General features: G+C 48.2%; 2 protein-coding genes across 7 annotated transcripts in view; one reads left to right on the forward strand and one right to left on the reverse strand.

Annotated features, from left to right (window-relative positions):
* The window catches only part of CENPJ (centromere protein J), a 39,523-nt gene extending 24,689 nt beyond the window's left edge, over positions 1–14,834 (forward strand). For 4 of the 6 annotated variants that reach the window (XM_011375473.2, XM_011375471.2, XM_011375469.2 and 1 more), the window contains exons 11-17: positions 2,682–2,766; positions 10,114–10,178; positions 10,432–10,548; positions 11,835–11,975; positions 12,052–12,136; positions 12,219–12,339; positions 13,730–14,834. In XM_011375473.2, the coding sequence (XP_011373775.1) occupies positions 2,682–2,766; positions 10,114–10,178; positions 10,432–10,548; positions 11,835–11,975; positions 12,052–12,136; positions 12,219–12,339; positions 13,730–13,922 (807 nt within the window). In that variant the 3' untranslated portion in view covers positions 13,923–14,834. The remainder of the gene's footprint in view (positions 1–2,681; positions 2,767–10,113; positions 10,179–10,431; positions 10,549–11,834; positions 11,976–12,051; positions 12,137–12,218; positions 12,340–13,729) is intronic. The other 2 variants (XM_011375475.2, XM_011375474.2) reach the window with 2 other exon arrangements.
* A 2,920-nt stretch (positions 14,835–17,754) lies between these two features.
* RNF17 (ring finger protein 17) overlaps positions 17,755–19,453 on the reverse strand; it is a 79,362-nt gene continuing 77,663 nt past the window's right edge. The window contains exons 35-36 of the mRNA XM_011375476.2: positions 18,769–18,868; positions 17,755–18,341 (exon numbers count right to left, since the gene is read on the reverse strand). Coding sequence (XP_011373778.1) covers positions 18,770–18,868 — 99 coding nt within the window. The 3' untranslated portion in view covers positions 17,755–18,341; position 18,769. The remainder of the gene's footprint in view (positions 18,342–18,768; positions 18,869–19,453) is intronic.

Here is a 19,453-nt window from a genome sequence, read left to right on the forward strand (position 1 = left end):
CCCTCTTGGAACCTAAATGCCCCAGTGGGGGAGGAAGACTGCAAATAAGATAAATAAAATACATGCTGTGTGACTCAGTGACGCACACTGAGGAGAAAAAGCAGGGAGGGGGAGCCACTGTTGGGTGAGGGGCAGGGAGGGCCTTACTGACAGACAGGGTGGCTGCTTCTGGGCAGTGCCCGGCCGAGGCCTGGGCCTGAGGCCGTGCCCGGTCCTGGGGCAGTGCCGTCCGTGAGGACGTTGACGCGGCGCTGCGGGAGCCTCGCTCGCTCGCCTCAGTTCGCAGGTGTTACGTGGCTTTTGCTGTGTGGTTTCGCTCAGAGTGCAGGACATGTCCACGGTGTGATGTGACGACTGACAGTGAAGTGGGAGCAGAGTCAGTGGGGTGCACAGGAGGGGGCGAGACGGACGTGAAGGAGGTGGGGTGCAGGCGTCCTTAGGCCTGAAGAGTTTGGGTGGGCTCTTGGGGCCTCAGCCTTTGCCCCCTCTGGAGGCTCGAGGACGGAACTGTCTGTGGGCACAGCCAGGAACACAGGGCTTCGTGGCAGGAGCTCGGAGCTGGTTGTGGCTTGGCCTAGGGGGCGGCACTGTGTGGGGAGCCGTGGGCAGGATCTCCTGATGGATGGGGTGTGGGTGCGACGCAAGAAGGGGCCCAGGAGCGTGCCCCAGTTCAGCGTTCCCATGTGCCCCGCGGGGCCACGAGATAGCAAGGGTTTCTCGGGCACAGGTGTCAGGAGCCCGGGCGCAGGCCGGGCAGGCTTGCGGTGCCCGAGGCATCTGCTGGACTTGTTTCCACTCGTCACAGAGGTCAGAGTGGAGCCAGCCGTCGGGGGTCACGTGCGTGGGGAAGCTTTGGGCCGGGAGAGGTGATGGGGCTGAGTGCGGAGTGAGGAGATGCAAGTCCGAGCCAGACTGACAAGCTGGCTCCAGGAGTGTGGACAGCTGGGCTGGAGGACTAAGGGGGCTGGCGTGGCGTCCCGCGGGCCACATGGAGACAAGCCCTTGAGGAGAGTGGCTGTCAGGCCGCTGCTGACGAGGCTAAGGACTGACGGCCGTTGGGTTAGCAGGGTTCAAGTCGGGGTACGTTTCAGATAAAAGCCGACTGGACAGGAGAGAATGGTGTGGGGGCCTCATGGGGGCCTGCAGTGGATGGGGGAGAGGGGCTGAGTGTGGGACATTGTTTCCTCTGCTTTAGGGCAGGAAAATAAACAGGTGCCGGGTGCTCGGCTGCTTCAGCGTCACAGGTGGGGTGGGGTTTGGGCATGGATGGCGGGCTGCACCCAGCACCGATGCGGGCACCCCTGGCAGGTCGTTCCTTCCAGAGGCGTCAGCTTCCTCTGGGAAGCGGGAAGACTGGTCAGCGCTGGCAGCGAGGATGGGAAGGGGCAGTCGGGTTTGAGGACGGGGAGGAAGTCTGCCATGGCCATACAAGGCGGGGAAGGGGTGGGGCAGGGGGCCGGCCTGCTTCCAGGTACGCTGGGGGCCCTCGCAGGACAGACTCATGTTCAAGGGGCAGTGGCTTGCACCGTTTCCCTGTTCTGCTTTCTGGGTATGGGGCGGTGGAGAGCGGACATCGGGGACACTGCAGGGAGAGGGGCAGGAGAGTTGGCAGAGTGACGAGAGCGACGGCAGTGGCCTGTAAATCTCAGCTGCAGAGAAGGGCTGAGGCTCCACGCTGTGAGGGACAGAGACAGGGACCCGTGAATCGCAGGCCCTGCGGCCATGAGCAGTGTGGGGTCAGGGTGCTAGAGGGATGAGCTGGGGGACGGTGACAGCTGGAAGGAGGACTCGCTCTCCTCCTCAGCCAGGTTCCCCAAACTGGAACTAGAACAGTGCGACGGACACCTGGCTGCTCGCCTGGTTCAGCCACTGTGACCGTTCTGCTGTGTTCGTGTGGAGGTAGGTGGCTGGACCATCTGCAGGTAATTGCAGAAGTCGTGGCATCTCACTCCTGATGCTTGAGCATTAAACAGCACTGCCTTTTGAGTAGACCCTGCTCATTAGTTTGTAGAACGCTCCACGTCCTGGGTTCAAGGGCTCTGAAGGGCAGAGTTCAGAGTTACTGATGCTGCGGGTAACGGTAATGACCAGCTCTGGAGCCTGTCCATGGGAGAGCATGGCCGAGGCCGGAGGGAGGGCCAGGGACAGAGGCTGCGGCCTCAGACCCGCTTGTCTGGCAGGAGGGGAGACGGTGCTGGGGCTTGGGAGGCGAGAGAGATTTTGGTTGGAAGCGGCGATGGGAGCCTGGCGGACATGTACCTGAGCCCTAGGTTTGGGGTCTGAGCTCTGAGGGCGACAGCTCCATCCCTGCGAGGGGACAGCTTCCAGGGGTCTTCCCAGAGAGACCTGGGGCTCGTTGGAGCCAGACGAGGGCCTGGGGCCCCGCCCTCCCCTCTGGCTCACCTGCCAACAGTCTCAGAGACTGTTCTGTTTTACGCTGCCTGCCAGGCCTTTACTTGCGGGACGAATGCATTTCCACAGGCTGCATGTATGCGTGTGTGCGTGCACGCATGCGTGTGCATTCCTACACAGCAGCTTATTCACTCTAGCCTAGTGATGAATGAAAACAACAAATGAGCAAACTTAATGCATTCTCATCGGATGCTGAGTTCTGTTAGTTTGTTCATTGTACTACTGTGTAGACTGACACCAGTTTCATATTCTGTTCTCTCCTACCACAGAATTCATCAATTCGAATCCAAAAGAGTCAGAATTCTTCAGGAACCCAGCTAGAAAAACACAAGAAAAACACTTCGCCCACACAAGGTAAGGAGTTGTGTGATCTTTTTAGGAAACATTTCAGGAACTTAGAGAATTTATACCCAGCTTAAGACATAAAACGTTGTGACTCTAGTTGAAGCCCGTGTGTCCTGCTCCCCAGCCTGACTTCTGCCGTCACAGCACAAATTCTCATTCTCGTTCTCACCGTGTCGTGTCCATGATCAGTACGGTACGTTTCGTACTTACGTGTGTCTACAGTGTGCTCCTCAGTCACCACGCTAGTTCCCGGCTTGGTGGTGATGTGTGTCCCACGTACACTTGCCAGCTGTTGCCCCATCGGGGCACTTGATCAACAGAACGAACGGGCTGGGGAGCGTCTCTGGGACCTGTTGGAGCGGGACGTCATGGTCACAGCAGGTCCACACAGGGGGAGGTCGCCCTGGGCTCGCCAGTCCAGTTGTCTCACCAGTTCCTTTGTCCATCGGCAGAATGAGCCACCTGCTTTCCAGCCCTTGATACTGCAAGTCAGGCTCATCCGATGGGCGTGGGGTGGTGGGTAGTATAACTGAAGCTGCATTCCCCTGGTCACCGACTGGCGAGGTCACACGGGCATCTGCGTGTGTGCAGCGGGCACTTCGGTGTCCTCTTCTGTGACTTGCTGTTCAGTTCTTTTGCCCACTGAAAACTCTGGGGTGCGGTGTGTTTCTCTTTTTCGAAGTTAATGATTCTGTGTCCCAAGCGTTTGTCAGTTAGAAGCACTGCCAGTGTCTTGTCCCAGTCTGCGTTCAGCTCTTCGGTTTGTGTTTGTCATATGCATGTTTTTCCTTGTTACGCTGAATTTGTCAATCTTTTTTCATGACTCTTAAGACGTATTTCTCAGTCACGAATGTACTATTCTACAAGCTTTTGTTTTCACAACTGGGACTTTACCTGGAAGTTTTAGAAATTGTGAATTTAGAAAAGTGGATATAACATATGCAATTTGACTTATAAAGGAAAAACTTGGATAACCACCAGCTAGATAAATGGATTAGAAGCACCCAGACCTGAGCCTTCCATGATCATGTTACACTCTTTTTCCTTATAGCTTCTACTCCCAGGTGCCACCCTAAAAAAAAGGTCCCTCGTTTTTGAGCCTTCACTAGCCAATTTCTGGGATCCAGTCGTGTTGATGGTTTTCACTGCAAAATTATGACTATATTACAATGTGCTATTCTTCTGTTGGTGGTTAATTTTTTCAGAGTTTCAGGATGTTAAACAGTGACACTGTGGATGTTCTTACACACTTCTGTACACACACTCGTTTCTCCAGGGCACATACATAGGGCTGGGTGCCGTGTAGCTGGAGGAATGTCTAAGAGTGCTTGCTAAGACATTTTCCGAGGGTTTTCCTCTCACCAGCTGTGTCGGTGCTTGGTGGTGTCAGAGGTACGTGTCTGCCAGTCCGCTAAGACTATAACCGTCTCATTATAGCTTTATTTTTATTTTATTTTCAATTAAAGTTGATATTCAATATTTTTTATGTTTCACATGTACAGCTTAGTGGTTAGACACGTAATTGACGAAGTGATACTCTGGTTAGTCTGTAACCACCTGACTAACCACCCAGTTATTACAGTATTACTGACCACATTCCCTTTGCTGCATGTACTTCACGTCCCGTGACTGTGTTTAGTCTGCCAGTTCGTACTTCTTACTCCCTTTACCATTTTTACCCAGCTTCCCCTAACCCCCGTCCCATCTGACAACCACCAGTTTGTTCTCTGTATCTATGGGTCTGTCTGGGGTTTTTTTGTTGTCGATATTCATTTATTTTGTTCTTTAGGATTGATATCACATGTAGGTGAGATCACATGGTATTTGTCTTTTTCTGTCTGACTTATTTCACTCAGCATCCTTGTTGTCACAAATGGTGAGATTCCATTATTTTTTATGGTGAGTAGTATTCCATGGTGTATGTACCACATCTTCACCCAGTCATCCATTGATGGGCACTCAGGTTGCTTCCATGTCTGTGTGGCCGTGAATAACGAACGCTTCAGTGAACATGGGGGAGCGCAGATTTCTTCTAGAGGCTGTTTCATTTCCTTTGGGTGTATTCCGAGAAGTGGGATTAAGGTCATTCCATTATTAACCTCCGTGGTGTTTTCCGTAGCGGTTGCACCAATTTACAATCCCGCCAGCAGTGCATGAGGGCTCCCTTTTCTCTGTCTCCTTGCCGGTACTTGTTACCGCTCACCTTTTTGATGATGGCCATTCAGACGGGTGCGAGGGGACATCTCACTGTGAGTGCGATATGCATCTCCCTGACGATTAGTGATGTTGAGCATTCTTTCGTGTACCTCTTGGCCATCTGGATGTCTTTTCTGGAAAAATGTTGATCCAGTTCCTCTGCTCATTTTTTAATTGGATTTTTTTTTGTTGTTTTGGGCTGTATGAGTTCTTTATATATTTGGATGGGTATTAACCTCTTGTCTGATACTGGCTCACAGGACTTCTCTCTCATTCTGCAGGCTGCCTTTTCATCTTGTTGGTGCTTTTGGTGTCATAGCCAAAAAATCATTGAGGCCCACGTTAATGAGCTTCTTGCCTATGTTTTCTTTTAGAAATTTTAATGGCATCAGGTGTTAAGTCTGATCCGTTTCATGTCGATTTTTGTGCATGGTGTGTTCTCCACGTATTTACCCAGTTTTCCTAGCCCCGTTGGTAGAAGACTCTTTTCTCCGCTGGGTGTTGGTGGCTTCTTTGGTGAGTATCAGTTGACTGTACACGTGGGGATTGATTTCTGGGCTCTCTGTTCAGTTCTGTAGGTCTGCGTGTCTTCTTTATGCCAGCTCCGTGCTATTTGGATCATTGTAGCTTTGTGGTATAGTTTGAAGTCAGGATTGTGATGACTCTGGCTTTATTCTTTCTCAGGATTGCTTTAGCAATTAAGAGTCTTGTGGTTCTGTACAGAGTTTAGAATTGTTTCTCCTATTTCCATTGGAATTTTATAGGGGTTGCGCTGAACCTATAGATGGCTTTGTGTAGTATGGACGTTTTAACTATTAATTTTTGATTCATGAACATGAGGTCTTTCCATTTGTTTGTGCCTCTTTGATTTATTTCAGCACAGTCTTATAGTTTTTGTAATATAGATCTTCTGTTTATTCCCTTGGCTAAATTTATTTCTGGGTAGTTTTGATTTTGGATGGTATTGTGAATGGGATACTTTTCTTAATTTTTAAAATGTTCGTTTTTTAGTGTATAGAAGTGCAACTGATGTCCCTATGTTGATTTTATATCCTGCAACTTTACTTAATCCATTGATTAGTTCCAACAGTTTTTTGATTGAGTTTTTGGGATTTTCTATATAGAAAATAACATTACCTGCCAATAATGACAATTTTACTTCATCCTTCCCAGTTCGGTCACCTTTTCTTTGTCTTGCCTAGTTGCTGTTGCTAGGATTTCCAGTACTATGTTGAATAGAAGTGATGAGAGCGGGCATCCTTGTCTTGTTCCTGATCTTAGAGGGAAAACTTCAGTTTTTCACCATTGAGTGTAATGTTAGGTATGGGTTTGTCCTATACGGCCTTTATTATGTTGAGCTCCATACATTCCTTCTATACTCAGTCTTTTTTTTTTTTTTATCATGAAAGGGTGTTGTGTTTTATCAAATGCTTTTTCTGCATCTGTTGGGATGATCATGTGATTTTCTTTCATTCTGTTAATGTACTATGTTTATCGATTTGTGTATGTTGAGCCATCCTTGTATCCCAAAGGTAGGTCCCACTCGGTCATGGTGTGTGATCCTTTTAATGTGTTCTTGAGTTTGGTTTGCTAATGATTCGTTGAGATTTTTTGCACCTGTGCTCATCAGGGATGCCAAGCTTGTTTTCTTTTCTCGAAGTGGCCTTATTTGGCTTTGGTGTCAGGGCAATGCTGGTCTTGCTGAATGAGTTTGGAATTGTTCCTCCTCTTCAATTTTTTGTTAGAGTTTGAGGAGGATTGACATGAATTCGTCAAGTGTTTTAAAGGGTTTGCCAGTGAAGCTGTCCAGTTCTGGATTCTCTGTATTGGGAGGTGTTTGATTATCGATTCAGTCTTTTAACTCCTTATCGGTATGGTCAGATTTTCTGTTTCCTCCTGGTTCAGTCTTGGCAGGTTATGTGTTTATAGGAATGTATCCATTTTTTCCCAGGTTATCTAGTCTGTTGCCATGTAATTAATTGTTCATAGTAGTCACTTTTGATCTCGTTTGTGTTGTGTCCGTTGTACTGTCTCCTCTTTCAATTTTATATATTTGAGTCTTCTTTCTGTAGCTAAAGTTTGTCAGTTTTATCTTTTAAGAAAACCAGCTTAGTTTTGTTGATTGTATCGTTTTTCTGGTCTCTGTCAATTTGTTTCCAGTCTTCTCTTTATTATTTCCTCTGTTCTGCTAAATCTGAGCTTAATTTGTTCTTCTTCTAGTTCTGTGAGGTATAAAGTTAGTTTTGAGATCTTTCTAATTTTTTAGTATGTATACACATCTTTACAAAATTCCCTCTTACGCCTACTGTCGCAGCATCCCATAGGTGTTGGTATGGTGTATTCACATTTTCCTTTCTTTCAAAATTTAAAAAAATGTCCCTTTTGAGTTCTCTGACCCAGTGGTTTTTCAGAAGTGTGTTGTTTACCTCCCACATACGTGTAGATTTCCCAGCTTTCCTCTTCTTGCTGATTACTAATTCCATACCATTGTGGTCAGAAAAAATGGGATGTCTTCATCTTTTAAAATTTGCTGAGACTTGTCTTGTGTCTGTCATCTGGTCTGTCCTGGAGAGTGTTCCATGTGCACTTGACTGGGATGTGTGTTCTGCTGCTGGTGGGTGGGATGTCCTGTTGTCTGTTAAATTCATTTGGTTAAAGTCTGATTCGGTTCCACTGTTTGCTTGTTGGTTTTCTGTCTGGGCGATCTGCCCATCACAGAGCGGGCACTGAAGTCCCCCACTACTACGGCAGTTTCCTCCCATCCATGGTTTTGCTTTCCATGTTTTTTTAAATCCATTTAACCATTCTGTGCCTTTCGATTGGCGAATCCAGTCCATTTGCATTAGATGATTGTTGATATGTAAGGACTCACTACTGCCATCTTATTGATTGCTTTCTGGTTGTTTTGTATTTCCACTGTTTCTCTTTTCCCTCCGTTTTTGCCTGCCTTTGTAAATTGGAGGTTTGGTGGTATGCTCCGTTTCCCTTTTTTAAATGTATCAGATCTATAGATTTCTGCTTGTTACCATGAGGCTGACATACGACAGGTAAAACAGCCCATTTTGTTAGCAGCTTAGCTTCCTTCACCTCTAAAGGCTCCCCCTTTACTCCTCCCTTTTTGTTTGTGACATCCCAGTTTACCTATTATGCTATTTTTAACACATTTCAGTAGCTCTAGTCATTTTTAATGCTTTTTCTTTAGCTTTTATAAGTAAGCGTTTAATACTCTGTTCTTTGTAGAGTTTCTGTACCTGATGTAAATTTTCAGTTTTTCCAGTGTGCCACGCTCTGCATGTTTTCATGTTGTCCATTAGCGTGTCTGTTTCAGCTGGAAGCCCTCCTCTGCACTCCGTGCAAGACCGGTCTAGGGGTGAAGGACTCACGTAGCCTTGTTTCTCCATTTCGCAAGAGTGTCAGAGTACTCCTGGCTGGCGTCTCCCCTTTCAGCACTTTGAATATGTCGTCCTGCCCTCCCTCGGCCTTAGAGAGCTGCCGAGAAGCTGCTGTTGGCCAGAGGGGCCCTTGTAGGTTTCTTCTTCCCCTCTGGCTGCCCCTGAGAGTCTTCATCATTGATTTTGGACAGTTTCATTATGCTGTGTCCTGGGGGTGGTCTTTCTGCATTGAGAGAGTAGGTGTTCTTTTAGCTGTGGACTTGTGTGTCCAGGTCCTTCCCTGGGTTGGGGAAGTCATCAGCTCTTACTTTTTAAAACAACTTTAATTTCTCTGAGAAGCAGCCTGCCCTCTCCGCCCGTTCTTCTGGTGTACCCGTTCTTCGCACACTGCCTGTGTGGATGACACAGCCGATAGTGTCGCTGGCTTTTAACCCTTTTTAAATCTTAGTTTCCTCTCTTCTAACTGTATTATTTCTGTACGGTCGACCCTTGAACAGTGTCGAAGTTGGGGTGCCGACCACCCACCATGGACCGAATCCACGGTTGACCCTTGGGCCAGTGGGATTGAGCAGCGCGGCCCCGGCTCCGCCTTGGTTGGCTGACAACCCTGGCAAGTCCTTTAGCCTCTCTCAGCCTGATTTTCTTGCCTACACAATGGGGATGTTAGTCTTTCCTGTGGAAGGCGGGTGTGAGATCTAGAGCTCAGGTTGTAGTGTGTGTGTGTGTGTGTGCAGCCGTCGGGTGGAGGGCGTGGTTTTCTCTTCATCAGATCAGAACCGGAGCTGCCTGGGACCCCTAGAACTGCCTGCCGTCCTGTCCCCTCTGGCCAGACCCTCCATGTGCTCCTGGATTCCTTTGCTTTTGCCCTCGCCCCCATTCCTGTCAACCCCGAAAGCAGCCTCTGCTGTGGGTGGTCATCTTCTGAACCAGTTCAGCAGGTAGAACGCAGGACACTGCTAACGCTTGGCAGTTTGGGACCTGTGCCCAGTGACCTGACAGTGCAGTGGATCATCCGTCTCCATGGATGCCACACGAGCCTTTCTGTGTGCCTCCCAGTCTCCTGACTGGGCTCTCTGCCTCTTAGTCTTCCCTAGTCTGTTCTCCCCATAGCAGACAGCAGCCACTCGAGTTTTTAACATGTGAGTCAGATCCTGACACTTGCTTTAAACACTTCAAATTTGCGAGTGTTTATGTGATCTTTTGGTGTATAGGAAGAAAATATTAGAACTTCTGTATTGTAAAAATTCGCCTCAATTTGGTGGTGGTGGTGGCGTGTGTGCACGCTTATTTTATATTGTGTCACCAATACAGCACATGACTGGTGTGTTGATCATGATCAAAAAACTTTAGACCGTAGCCATTAGGTCCAGATTGTAATTAAATCCCAATTAAGGCTTTAAGGCAGACTCTGTATGTGTTCTTGGACGCCCAGACCTGGTCTCTGGGGATGGTCCCCACAGCACCTAAGGGTCTGCCTTGTGAGGCTAGTTGAACACCGGTGTTCTCCTCCTGCTGGTGAACGCTCAGAAACAGGTCCTATCTTTTTCTTTCTTGGTCACTCAGGACTCAAGTACCTGAATAAATGTCTGAAGTTACGTGATGAACTCCTACAAACTAGGAAAGGGAATTATTAAGACTTCCTTAATGGCCAGAGATCAGCAGTTCACAAAGGGATATGAACTAAGGAAATGTTCGACTATAATATTAAGTAAATTTTAAACTTTCAATTGAATAGTAAAGCTAACTCTGACAATTACATTTCTGACAGGCAATCCATCTCAAAGACCCAAGTCTGTGCCGCCTCGTGATTTATGCAGTTCGGACAAGAGACAAGTAAACCTCTCTGTATTTTTTATTTTCAAACATAGATTATTTCGGCTTGAAATTGACCAGATACCTGACTTAAGTTCTTAAACCATTTATTTATAAAGGAGGGTTTTTACTTAGCATCGAAATTGTGTTACATATAACACTGAACAGTAGTCATAGAATCCTGTAATAGTAGAATCTGGATTTTGAAAATGAGGGTAGGTTTTAGCTGCTTGAAATATCCTTTAGGACAGCTGAGAGCCTCTTGTCCTTACAGCCAGCCTCACCCAGGGAGCCTCCTGAACCAGTGGGCTTGCCAGACCCTGAATATAAAGAGGATGAAAAAGAAGAAAAAGAAGAGATTCAGGGAGAAATCAGTCATCCTGACGGAAAGGTTAGAATTAAAATAATACTATAAAGACTGAACATGGGTTAAAACAGAGTCGAAGCTCCTGATTCTAACATAACCAATCTTTAAGGCCGTCGGTGGCTTCTGAATGGTGCGCCTGGGTGTGGCCAGGCCTGCCTCCCCAGACTCCTAGGAGTGCCCCACACACAGCCCAAGGCCCTGGTCATGCCACGTGGGTACTTTGTAAAAGCCGCAGGGTGAGGCCAGCCAGCCTGCGGGGTTTCCTTCTTGTGCCCAGGGAGCGGGATGAGGAGGGAAGGGGTGTAAACAGCTGTGTACCGGGGAGGTGACGAGGACATCTTTCCTCAGGTTTGTTGAAAACTTACTTTGCCAAATACCCTAATCGGATCCATTTTAATTGAAATAAGGCCAGAGTTCCCTGCTAGTGATGAGGACAGCTTTTCTTTTTTAGAATTCCAGTTAATGGAATGAGAATGAGAAAATTAGGGAATCAGCAGATTGTGACCTCTGATGAAGTCACAGATCCAGGCAGGAGTCACCAGTGATTCGTGAAGCCACAGGTGGAGGATCGAGGGTGTCAGGCGGAACTGACATGGTCTGCTGGAGGCCAGGAAGATGCCGCACACTGTGCTGCAGAGCACGTGGCCATATGCAGCTCACAGCAGCACCTAGAAGTATTCCCGTCAGAATAATTCAGCTGGAAGTTAGTGGAGCACCTGGATCTGACTCTTGGTCTCTTAGAAAATGCAGGGGCCGTGAGAACGTGCTAAAGGGACCAGGGTGGGGAAGCTGTGAGCCCATCCAGAAAGCGGGAAGCTATGCTCAGTGACCCAGTTCCTTCAACAAGCAATAGGCATTAAAAACAGAACAGGAGATGACTTAAAAATTGAGATTTAAGAGGCACAGTATCCAAGTGTTATGTGTGGACCTTGTTTTGATCCTGCCTCAGATGAACTTTGAATGTAAGGGAAATATGGATGGGCATGATGTGATGGTGGTAATGACTTGATAGCTTAGTGAAAAGCCTTTTATTACAGATCTCCGCTGACGTTGTTTACAGGTGAGGGACGCCTGCCGCTTGCTTTATAAAAAAAAGTCCACCGAAAAGTTTGTTTTGGAGTGACAGGAATGGTGATGTGTTGACACTTGAAGTTGATTATCATAGGTTTATTAACTTCTCTCCTTTCGAGAGAGTGTTTAACTCTTCACTATGAAAAATTTCAAAGTAGGCAATTAGGAAGAGAATTAGGGCTATCTGTCACATGGTCTCAGGAGGAAACCTTACGTAGCAATGACCTTGTTTTTTGCAGGTAGAAAAGGTTTATGAGAGTGGGTGCCGTGTTATATTGTTTCCAAATGGAACTCGCAAGGAAGTGAGTGCAGACGGGAAGACTGTCACAGTGACCTTCTTCAATGGCGACGTGAAGCAGGTGCTGCCAGACCAGAGAGTGGTAGGTTTCCTCGGGGCCGGTTCTGTCGTGGTGCAGACACCTCCAAGGGAAAGGCAGTGACTTTGTGTCTTCACAGATCTACTACTACGCGGCCGCCCAGACCACCCACACGACGTTCCCAGGAGGACTGGAGGTCCTGCATTTCTCAAGCGGACAGATAGGTAGACATTTGCTCTGCCCCCTCTTTATGACATTCTTCCTTCCCTTTAAAAATATGATACTTATAGTCACCTTTTTAAACAGAAAAACACTTCCCAGACGGGAGAAAAGAAATCACATTTCCGGACCGGACCGTGAAGCACGTGTTTGCCGATGGGCAGGAGGAGAGCGCCTTCCCTGATGGCACGGTCGTCCGCACCCAGCGGTGAGGCGCCTGCTCCATCCTGTCCATGTCGCTCAGCCCCTATTACCACTTGAGCTTTTAAATCTTAAAATAGCTAAGTTGTGCAAAACTTCAATGAGTTTAGAAGTGAGCAAAGACACTTGCAGAGTGGGTGAGACATGTTTTTGGCAGTTTGGAATCAGAACTAGCTTGAGATAAACAGACTGTAATATGTAGTTAGTCTGTAGCGTTGAGACTTACAGGGAGGCCACACAACAGGCAAGATAGGCGGGTGGCAAGTGTTTGCTTAGAAACTGGAAAATAATGAGACACACGGAAGGAAAAGCTGCCCTGTCGGTTTTTAAGAGTACCCTAGCAATGGCAGAGGTCAGACTCGCTCCTTCCTGCTTCTGCTTTCATTTTCTTGGTCTCCCTGTCCCAGCCTGAGAAGCATCTCAACTGCCTAACCGCCCCCCGCCCCCCCCATTCTTTAAGAGCAGCGCCCTCTCTTTATCCTCTGTCACATTTCTAGAAATTAGAGACCTCTTTACATGACTTTTTCAGTCTACAACAGTGAGCATCTTACGTCATCTTTTTAATTAAAACTGCTGGAGGGCGGGTCAGATTGGTGTCCTATTTTAGTTTTCACTGTGCTCTCCTAGAGTGTGAAAGTGAAGCACCATTAACCGGAATACAACTAAGACGACATAGATACATTTAACTCACTGGAATTTCATGATATAAATTTGTCCCCATCCCCAAAAGTAAAAACTCGAGTTCAAATAATGCAGGAAATTCTCACGGTCACAACAGCGCTTTTCCCTTCACACCTGGAACTGTTTGGTGCTTATTACAGCTTTCTGCAATAAAAAGTAGAGAAAATAACACGAACAACTCTGCTCATCTCTCCATCTTCAGGTCCTAACTCATGGCCAGTCTTTTTCCGTCTCTGCTCATGTCCCCATGTGGGATGCTCAGTGTGACGGTCCTGACATGCAGGCAGGCAGCTTGGCGCGGTTTCCGGTTCCTGCTCCACAGCAGGCGTCAGGTGTGACTATGCCCCTTCTCCGGCCTGACGCGGAGCGAGCACTCAGGTGTTTTTAACTTAATGAACAGAATAAGGGTCAAAGCTGAAAGCTGTATTTTAATACAGCACCCATTTTTCTTTTTAGTAGAACACATGTAAACCTGAGCATTTTGTGGTGAAAGCATAAATTTATTTTTAAAAAGCTTTTTATGGGTACATGTAAGTGCTGATCTGATCACTGAAACAATCTGAGCAGAAAACACCGGAAAGAATTTGCAAAGAAGGTGTGCACAGAGAGGGACCGAGGGAGGCTCGAGAAGAATAACTGCCCAAATCAAAGGCTACTTTTAAATAGTCTTCCTGTTATTTCGTGTTTTTAAAGAAATTATTTTTTAAAATTTACAGAGATGGTAACAAAATCATAGAGTTCAGTAATGGCCAGAGAGAAGTCCATACAGCCCAGTTCAAGAGGCGGGAGTACCCGGATGGCACTGTTAAGACTGTGTATGCAAACGGCCACCAGGAAACAAAGTACACGTCTGGCCGGATGCGCGTCAAGGACAAGGATGGCAACGTGCTGCTGGACACGAACGTATAGGACCCCAGTGTGTGATCATGGAGCAACACTAACTTGATTTTCTTGTTAAAAATGTACACTTCTTGTGGATTCTGTGGTTTAATTTATATTTACTGTGTGTGTGTGTGTGTGTGTGTGTGTGTGTGTGAATGGCAAAGATTACACTTGGATTATAAAATAAAATTTATAGCTTTTTAGAATCTTTGAAATGCTTTCAGTTTGAATTCACTCACTCTTGTCTTTCTGCAGTTGAAAGCATTCCTTTGTTATAAACTGTAAAACTTTAAAGATGGTAAGTGGCACCTGCACTGGCCAGAGAGCCTCATAGAGCGAGTGTGAGGAGCTCTGTGTCACGCAGGCTCCCCAGGGACGTTGCCCATAGCAGGCGCACGGGGGGTCTGCTCGAGGAGGGTGGCTTACCAGTCAGAGCGGTGCCGAAGGCAAAGCGCTGAGCCACTAGAGGTTCCTCAGGTGGGAAGTTAGTGGACGAAGACGAGTCAGGCCGTACAGGAAGAGTCCCTGCTACGAGTACAGGTGAACTCGCAGATAGGGCGAGGGTGACGTAACAGGAGAAGTGCCCAGGAAGCAGCTGGCCAGACTGTGAGACGGCTGTTGACGGAAGCAAGATGCCCTTGGACGAAGGGCAAATCACTTCTCTGGATTTAATAACTGAATAGGAAAAAAATTTATAACTTTCCAAAGAAAATAATGAGTTATATAGTATCACCTGGGGGGAGGAGAGGAATTTTTAAAGGAGTCAAAGCATAAACCTTAAAAGGTTGGTAAATGAGAAGTTTCTGTTTGTCCAAAGATGCAATAAAATAAATGAGCCACAGACCAAGAGACACCCGACAGGGTTAGCGCCCAGGATGAATGACAACTCGACAGAAAAATGGACGAAGGATGGGAACAAGCAGCACACGAGTGACAAAGTACTAAGCAGTGACTGATGGCACATCAAAATGATAAGGTGCCTCCTCAGACTAGTGTCACATACTGCAAATGATGGTCTGGCCACAGCACATGCTGGCAGAGGGCTCTGACTACTGGCGCTGGAGTGAACTGCTGAAGCCACCTCTGGAAAGGACCTCGCACCACTCAGCACATGTCCCAGGATCACCCCTCCCCCCGCCCCCACAAGGGCTCCTACAGAACGACACAGACTGAGGAGGATGTGGTGCCACCTGGACACCTAGCACCAGAAAGGACGTGTGCACAGGTAGGTACAGCTGTGAAAGTCAGTAAAACAGCTATGCATCCCAGTACGGGTCAGCAGTAGAAATTAATAGAAAAAAGGTAATTATGATACTGCACATTTCTGAACACAGAGCAGCACTGCTTCTTGCTTATGGCTGCAGACACAGATGTCGTGCTCACCTCTGCGGGGGAAATGGCCAAGGCAGGGACCACAGGTGCCTACGGCCATGCCAATGTCTTGTCTCTCAAGGTGAGTGTACATTAGTCACAAAATGAACTAAGACGGTTATTTTTTATGGGTCTCAATATTTCATTTCAAAATTACAGTAAAACAAAATATTTGAAAGCAAATATTTATTAACTGTTTTTCAAACAATCTCTAATAGTTCAACATGTAAGGGGGAAAAAAAAAAGGACCAGCATTACTGCAGAACAAAGTCAGGGAAAACGAGCCTGAACTGGTCCAGTGCAACAGAAAACGTTCTGGGCTGCAGCAGATGTCCCACGCAGCGCACCTGAGAACAAAGTGCATGTCACTCTAGACCTCTGCCTGACATCAGTGTTCAAATCTAGCTGCTTAGTCGCTTGTCACTGAGGCGACTGGGCAGTTACTAGGACACTGACATTCAAACAGCAGGGCAGGCATTCCGGACTGAAGTGAGCCAGCGCCCACGTCCCACTGCTGGCCTCAGCCCTGTAAGTGCCCAGCGCCATGAAGCCACAGAGCCATCCCCGCCTCCTCCCATGTATGGACCCTCTTCCATACTGGTACGTGGTGGGTGACAGGGCTTGTGAAGAAGAAACCGGGAGATTCTTGTTGTGCTTTTTGTCATTCCCCTGAGAAGTGAAGGGAGCCACAAGTGCTGCTCCGGGCCCTCCAGCAACAGCAGCTGTTGATCCCAGGCCCTGTGCTGACCACAGCCATGAGCAAGCCATACCTACCTCAATCGTCCCGGTCTGCAAGCCCCCTCTGCACCAGCGCCATGTGGACTGGGTACTCTTCGTCTTCGTATAATGTCACTGTTTGTTCTGGCGCCTGAGCCTGAGATTGAGAACAGTTGTCAAGAGAACAATGTTTTTGCTGCCTTTTCCCTTCTCTGGCAAGAGGAAAAGGACATTCTCCAAGTTTGTAATTTATACTCTGCTTTCAAAAGGTGTGTGATGGCTTACGATGTTAACTCCTCTCTGAAGATTTCCTGGGCTCGGCCACGGGCTTCCACACTGTCCCCGTTAAGACTCGTTTACCTCACAGCCACAGCATCCTGCCCTCGCGCAGGAACGGCCCACGTTGTAAGCGCACCTGAAGGCTGGTGGACGACCTGTGGCTCCCTGCCAGCCCTGTCTGTGCCTTCACAGGCCTAAGAGAAGCCCCGTGTCTCTGTGCACATGGGCTAGTAACAGCCACCGACAGCCACACAGCAGGAATGCCCCAATCCCGGTCCCAGGTCGGGGCAGGCCGGGCTGAAACAGCTGTGGCGAGCAGGAGGCTGAACTGCAAAACTCCCCATGTGCACGAGACAGATGCTGCCGCCATCCCTCTCCAGCCCACTGCCATTCAGAAGGCAGACGGGGCGGCTTCCTGCACCTCATGATACTTATCAGAAATAACACTTCTTGTGGATTCTGTGGTTTAATTTATATTTACTGTGTGTGTGTGTGTGTGTGTGTGTGTGTGTGTGAATGGCAAAGATTACACTTGGATTATAAAATAAAATTTATAGCTTTTTAGAATCTTTGAAATGCTTTCAGTTTGAATTCACTCACTCTTGTCTTTCTGCAGTTGAAAGCATTCCTTTGTTATAAACTGTAAAACTTTAAAGATGGTAAGTGGCACCTGCACTGGCCAGAGAGCCTCATAGAGCGAGTGTGAGGAGCTCTGTGTCACGCAGGCTCCCCAGGGACGTTGCCCATAGCAGGCGCACGGGGGGTCTGCTCGAGGAGGGTGGCTTACCAGTCAGAGCGGTGCCGAAGGCAAAGCGCTGAGCCACTAGAGGTTCCTCAGGTGGGAAGTTAGTGGACGAAGACGAGTCAGGCCGTACAGGAAGAGTCCCTGCTACGAGTACAGGTGAACTCGCAGATAGGGCGAGGGTGACGTAACAGGAGAAGTGCCCAGGAAGCAGCTGGCCAGACTGTGAGACGGCTGTTGACGGAAGCAAGATGCCCTTGGACGAAGGGCAAATCACTTCTCTGGATTTAATAACTGAATAGGAAAAAAATTTATAACTTTCCAAAGAAAATAATGAGTTATATAGTATCACCTGGGGGGAGGAGAGGAATTTTTAAAGGAGTCAAAGCATAAACCTTAAAAGGTTGGTAAATGAGAAGTTTCTGTTTGTCCAAAGATGCAATAAAATAAATGAGCCACAGACCAAGAGACACCCGACAGGGTTAGCGCCCAGGATGAATGACAACTCGACAGAAAAATGGACGAAGGATGGGAACAAGCAGCACACGAGTGACAAAGTACTAAGCAGTGACTGATGGCACATCAAAATGATAAGGTGCCTCCTCAGACTAGTGTCACATACTGCAAATGATGGTCTGGCCACAGCACATGCTGGCAGAGGGCTCTGACTACTGGCGCTGGAGTGAACTGCTGAAGCCACCTCTGGAAAGGACCTCGCACCACTCAGCACATGTCCCAGGATCACCCCTCCCCCCGCCCCCACAAGGGCTCCTACAGAACGACACAGACTGAGGAGGATGTGGTGCCACCTGGACACCTAGCACCAGAAAGGACGTGTGCACAGGTAGGTACAGCTGTGAAAGTCAGTAAAACAGCTATGCATCCCAGTACGGGTCAGCAGTAGAAATTAATAGAAAAAAGGTAATTATGATACTGCACATTTCTGAACACAGAGCAGCACTGCTTCTTGCTTATGGCTGCAGACACAGATGTCGTGCTCACCTCTGCGGGGGAAATGGCCAAGGCAGGGACCACAGGTGCCTACGGCCATGCCAATGTCTTGTCTCTCAAGGTGAGTGTACATTAGTCACAAAATGAACTAAGACGGTTATTTTTTATGGGTCTCAATATTTCATTTCAAAATTACAGTAAAACAAAATATTTGAAAGCAAATATTTATTAACTGTTTTTCAAACAATCTCTAATAGTTCAACATGTAAGGGGGAAAAAAAAAAGGACCAGCATTACTGCAGAACAAAGTCAGGGAAAACGAGCCTGAACTGGTCCAGTGCAACAGAAAACGTTCTGGGCTGCAGCAGATGTCCCACGCAGCGCACCTGAGAACAAAGTGCATGTCACTCTAGACCTCTGCCTGACATCAGTGTTCAAATCTAGCTGCTTAGTCGCTTGTCACTGAGGCGACTGGGCAGTTACTAGGACACTGACATTCAAACAGCAGGGCAGGCATTCCGGACTGAAGTGAGCCAGCGCCCACGTCCCACTGCTGGCCTCAGCCCTGTAAGTGCCCAGCGCCATGAAGCCACAGAGCCATCCCCGCCTCCTCCCATGTATGGACCCTCTTCCATACTGGTACGTGGTGGGTGACAGGGCTTGTGAAGAAGAAACCGGGAGATTCTTGTTGTGCTTTTTGTCATTCCCCTGAGAAGTGAAGGGAGCCACAAGTGCTGCTCCGGGCCCTCCAGCAACAGCAGCTGTTGATCCCAGGCCCTGTGCTGACCACAGCCATGAGCAAGCCATACCTACCTCAATCGTCCCGGTCTGCAAGCCCCCTCTGCACCAGCGCCATGTGGACTGGGTACTCTTCGTCTTCGTATAATGTCACTGTTTGTTCTGGCGCCTGAGCCTGAGATTGAGAACAGTTGTCAAGAGAACAATGTTTTTGCTGCCTTTTCCCTTCTCTGGCAAGAGGAAAAGGACATTCTCCAAGTTTGTAATTTATACTCTGCTTTCAAAAGGTGTGTGATGGCTTACGATGTTAACTCCTCTCTGAAGATTTCCTGGGCTCGGCCACGGGCTTCCACACTGTCCCCGTTAAGACTCGTTTACCTCACAGCCACAGCATCCTGCCCTCGCGCAGGAACGGCCCACGTTGTAAGCGCACCTGAAGGCCGGTGGACGACCTGTGGCTCCCGGCCAGCCCTGTCTGTGCCTTCACAGGCCTAAGAGAAGCCCCGTGTCTCTGTGCACACGGGCTAGTAACAGCCACCGACAGCCACACAGCAGGAATGCCCCAATCCCGGTCCCAGGTTGGGGCAGGCCGGGCTGAAACAGCTGTGGCGAGCAGGAGGCTGAACTGCAAAACTCCCCATGTGCACGAGACAGATGCTGCCGCCATCCCTCTCCAGCCCACTGCCATTCAGAAGGCAGACGGGGCGGCTTCCTGCACCTCATGATACTTATCAGAAATACACTTTTTTTGGCAAAATTT

Source organism: Pteropus vampyrus, unplaced genomic scaffold, assembly GCF_000151845.1.
Source record: "Pteropus vampyrus isolate Shadow unplaced genomic scaffold, Pvam_2.0 Scaffold272, whole genome shotgun sequence".
Classification (NCBI taxonomy): Eukaryota; Metazoa; Chordata; class Mammalia; order Chiroptera; family Pteropodidae; genus Pteropus; species Pteropus vampyrus.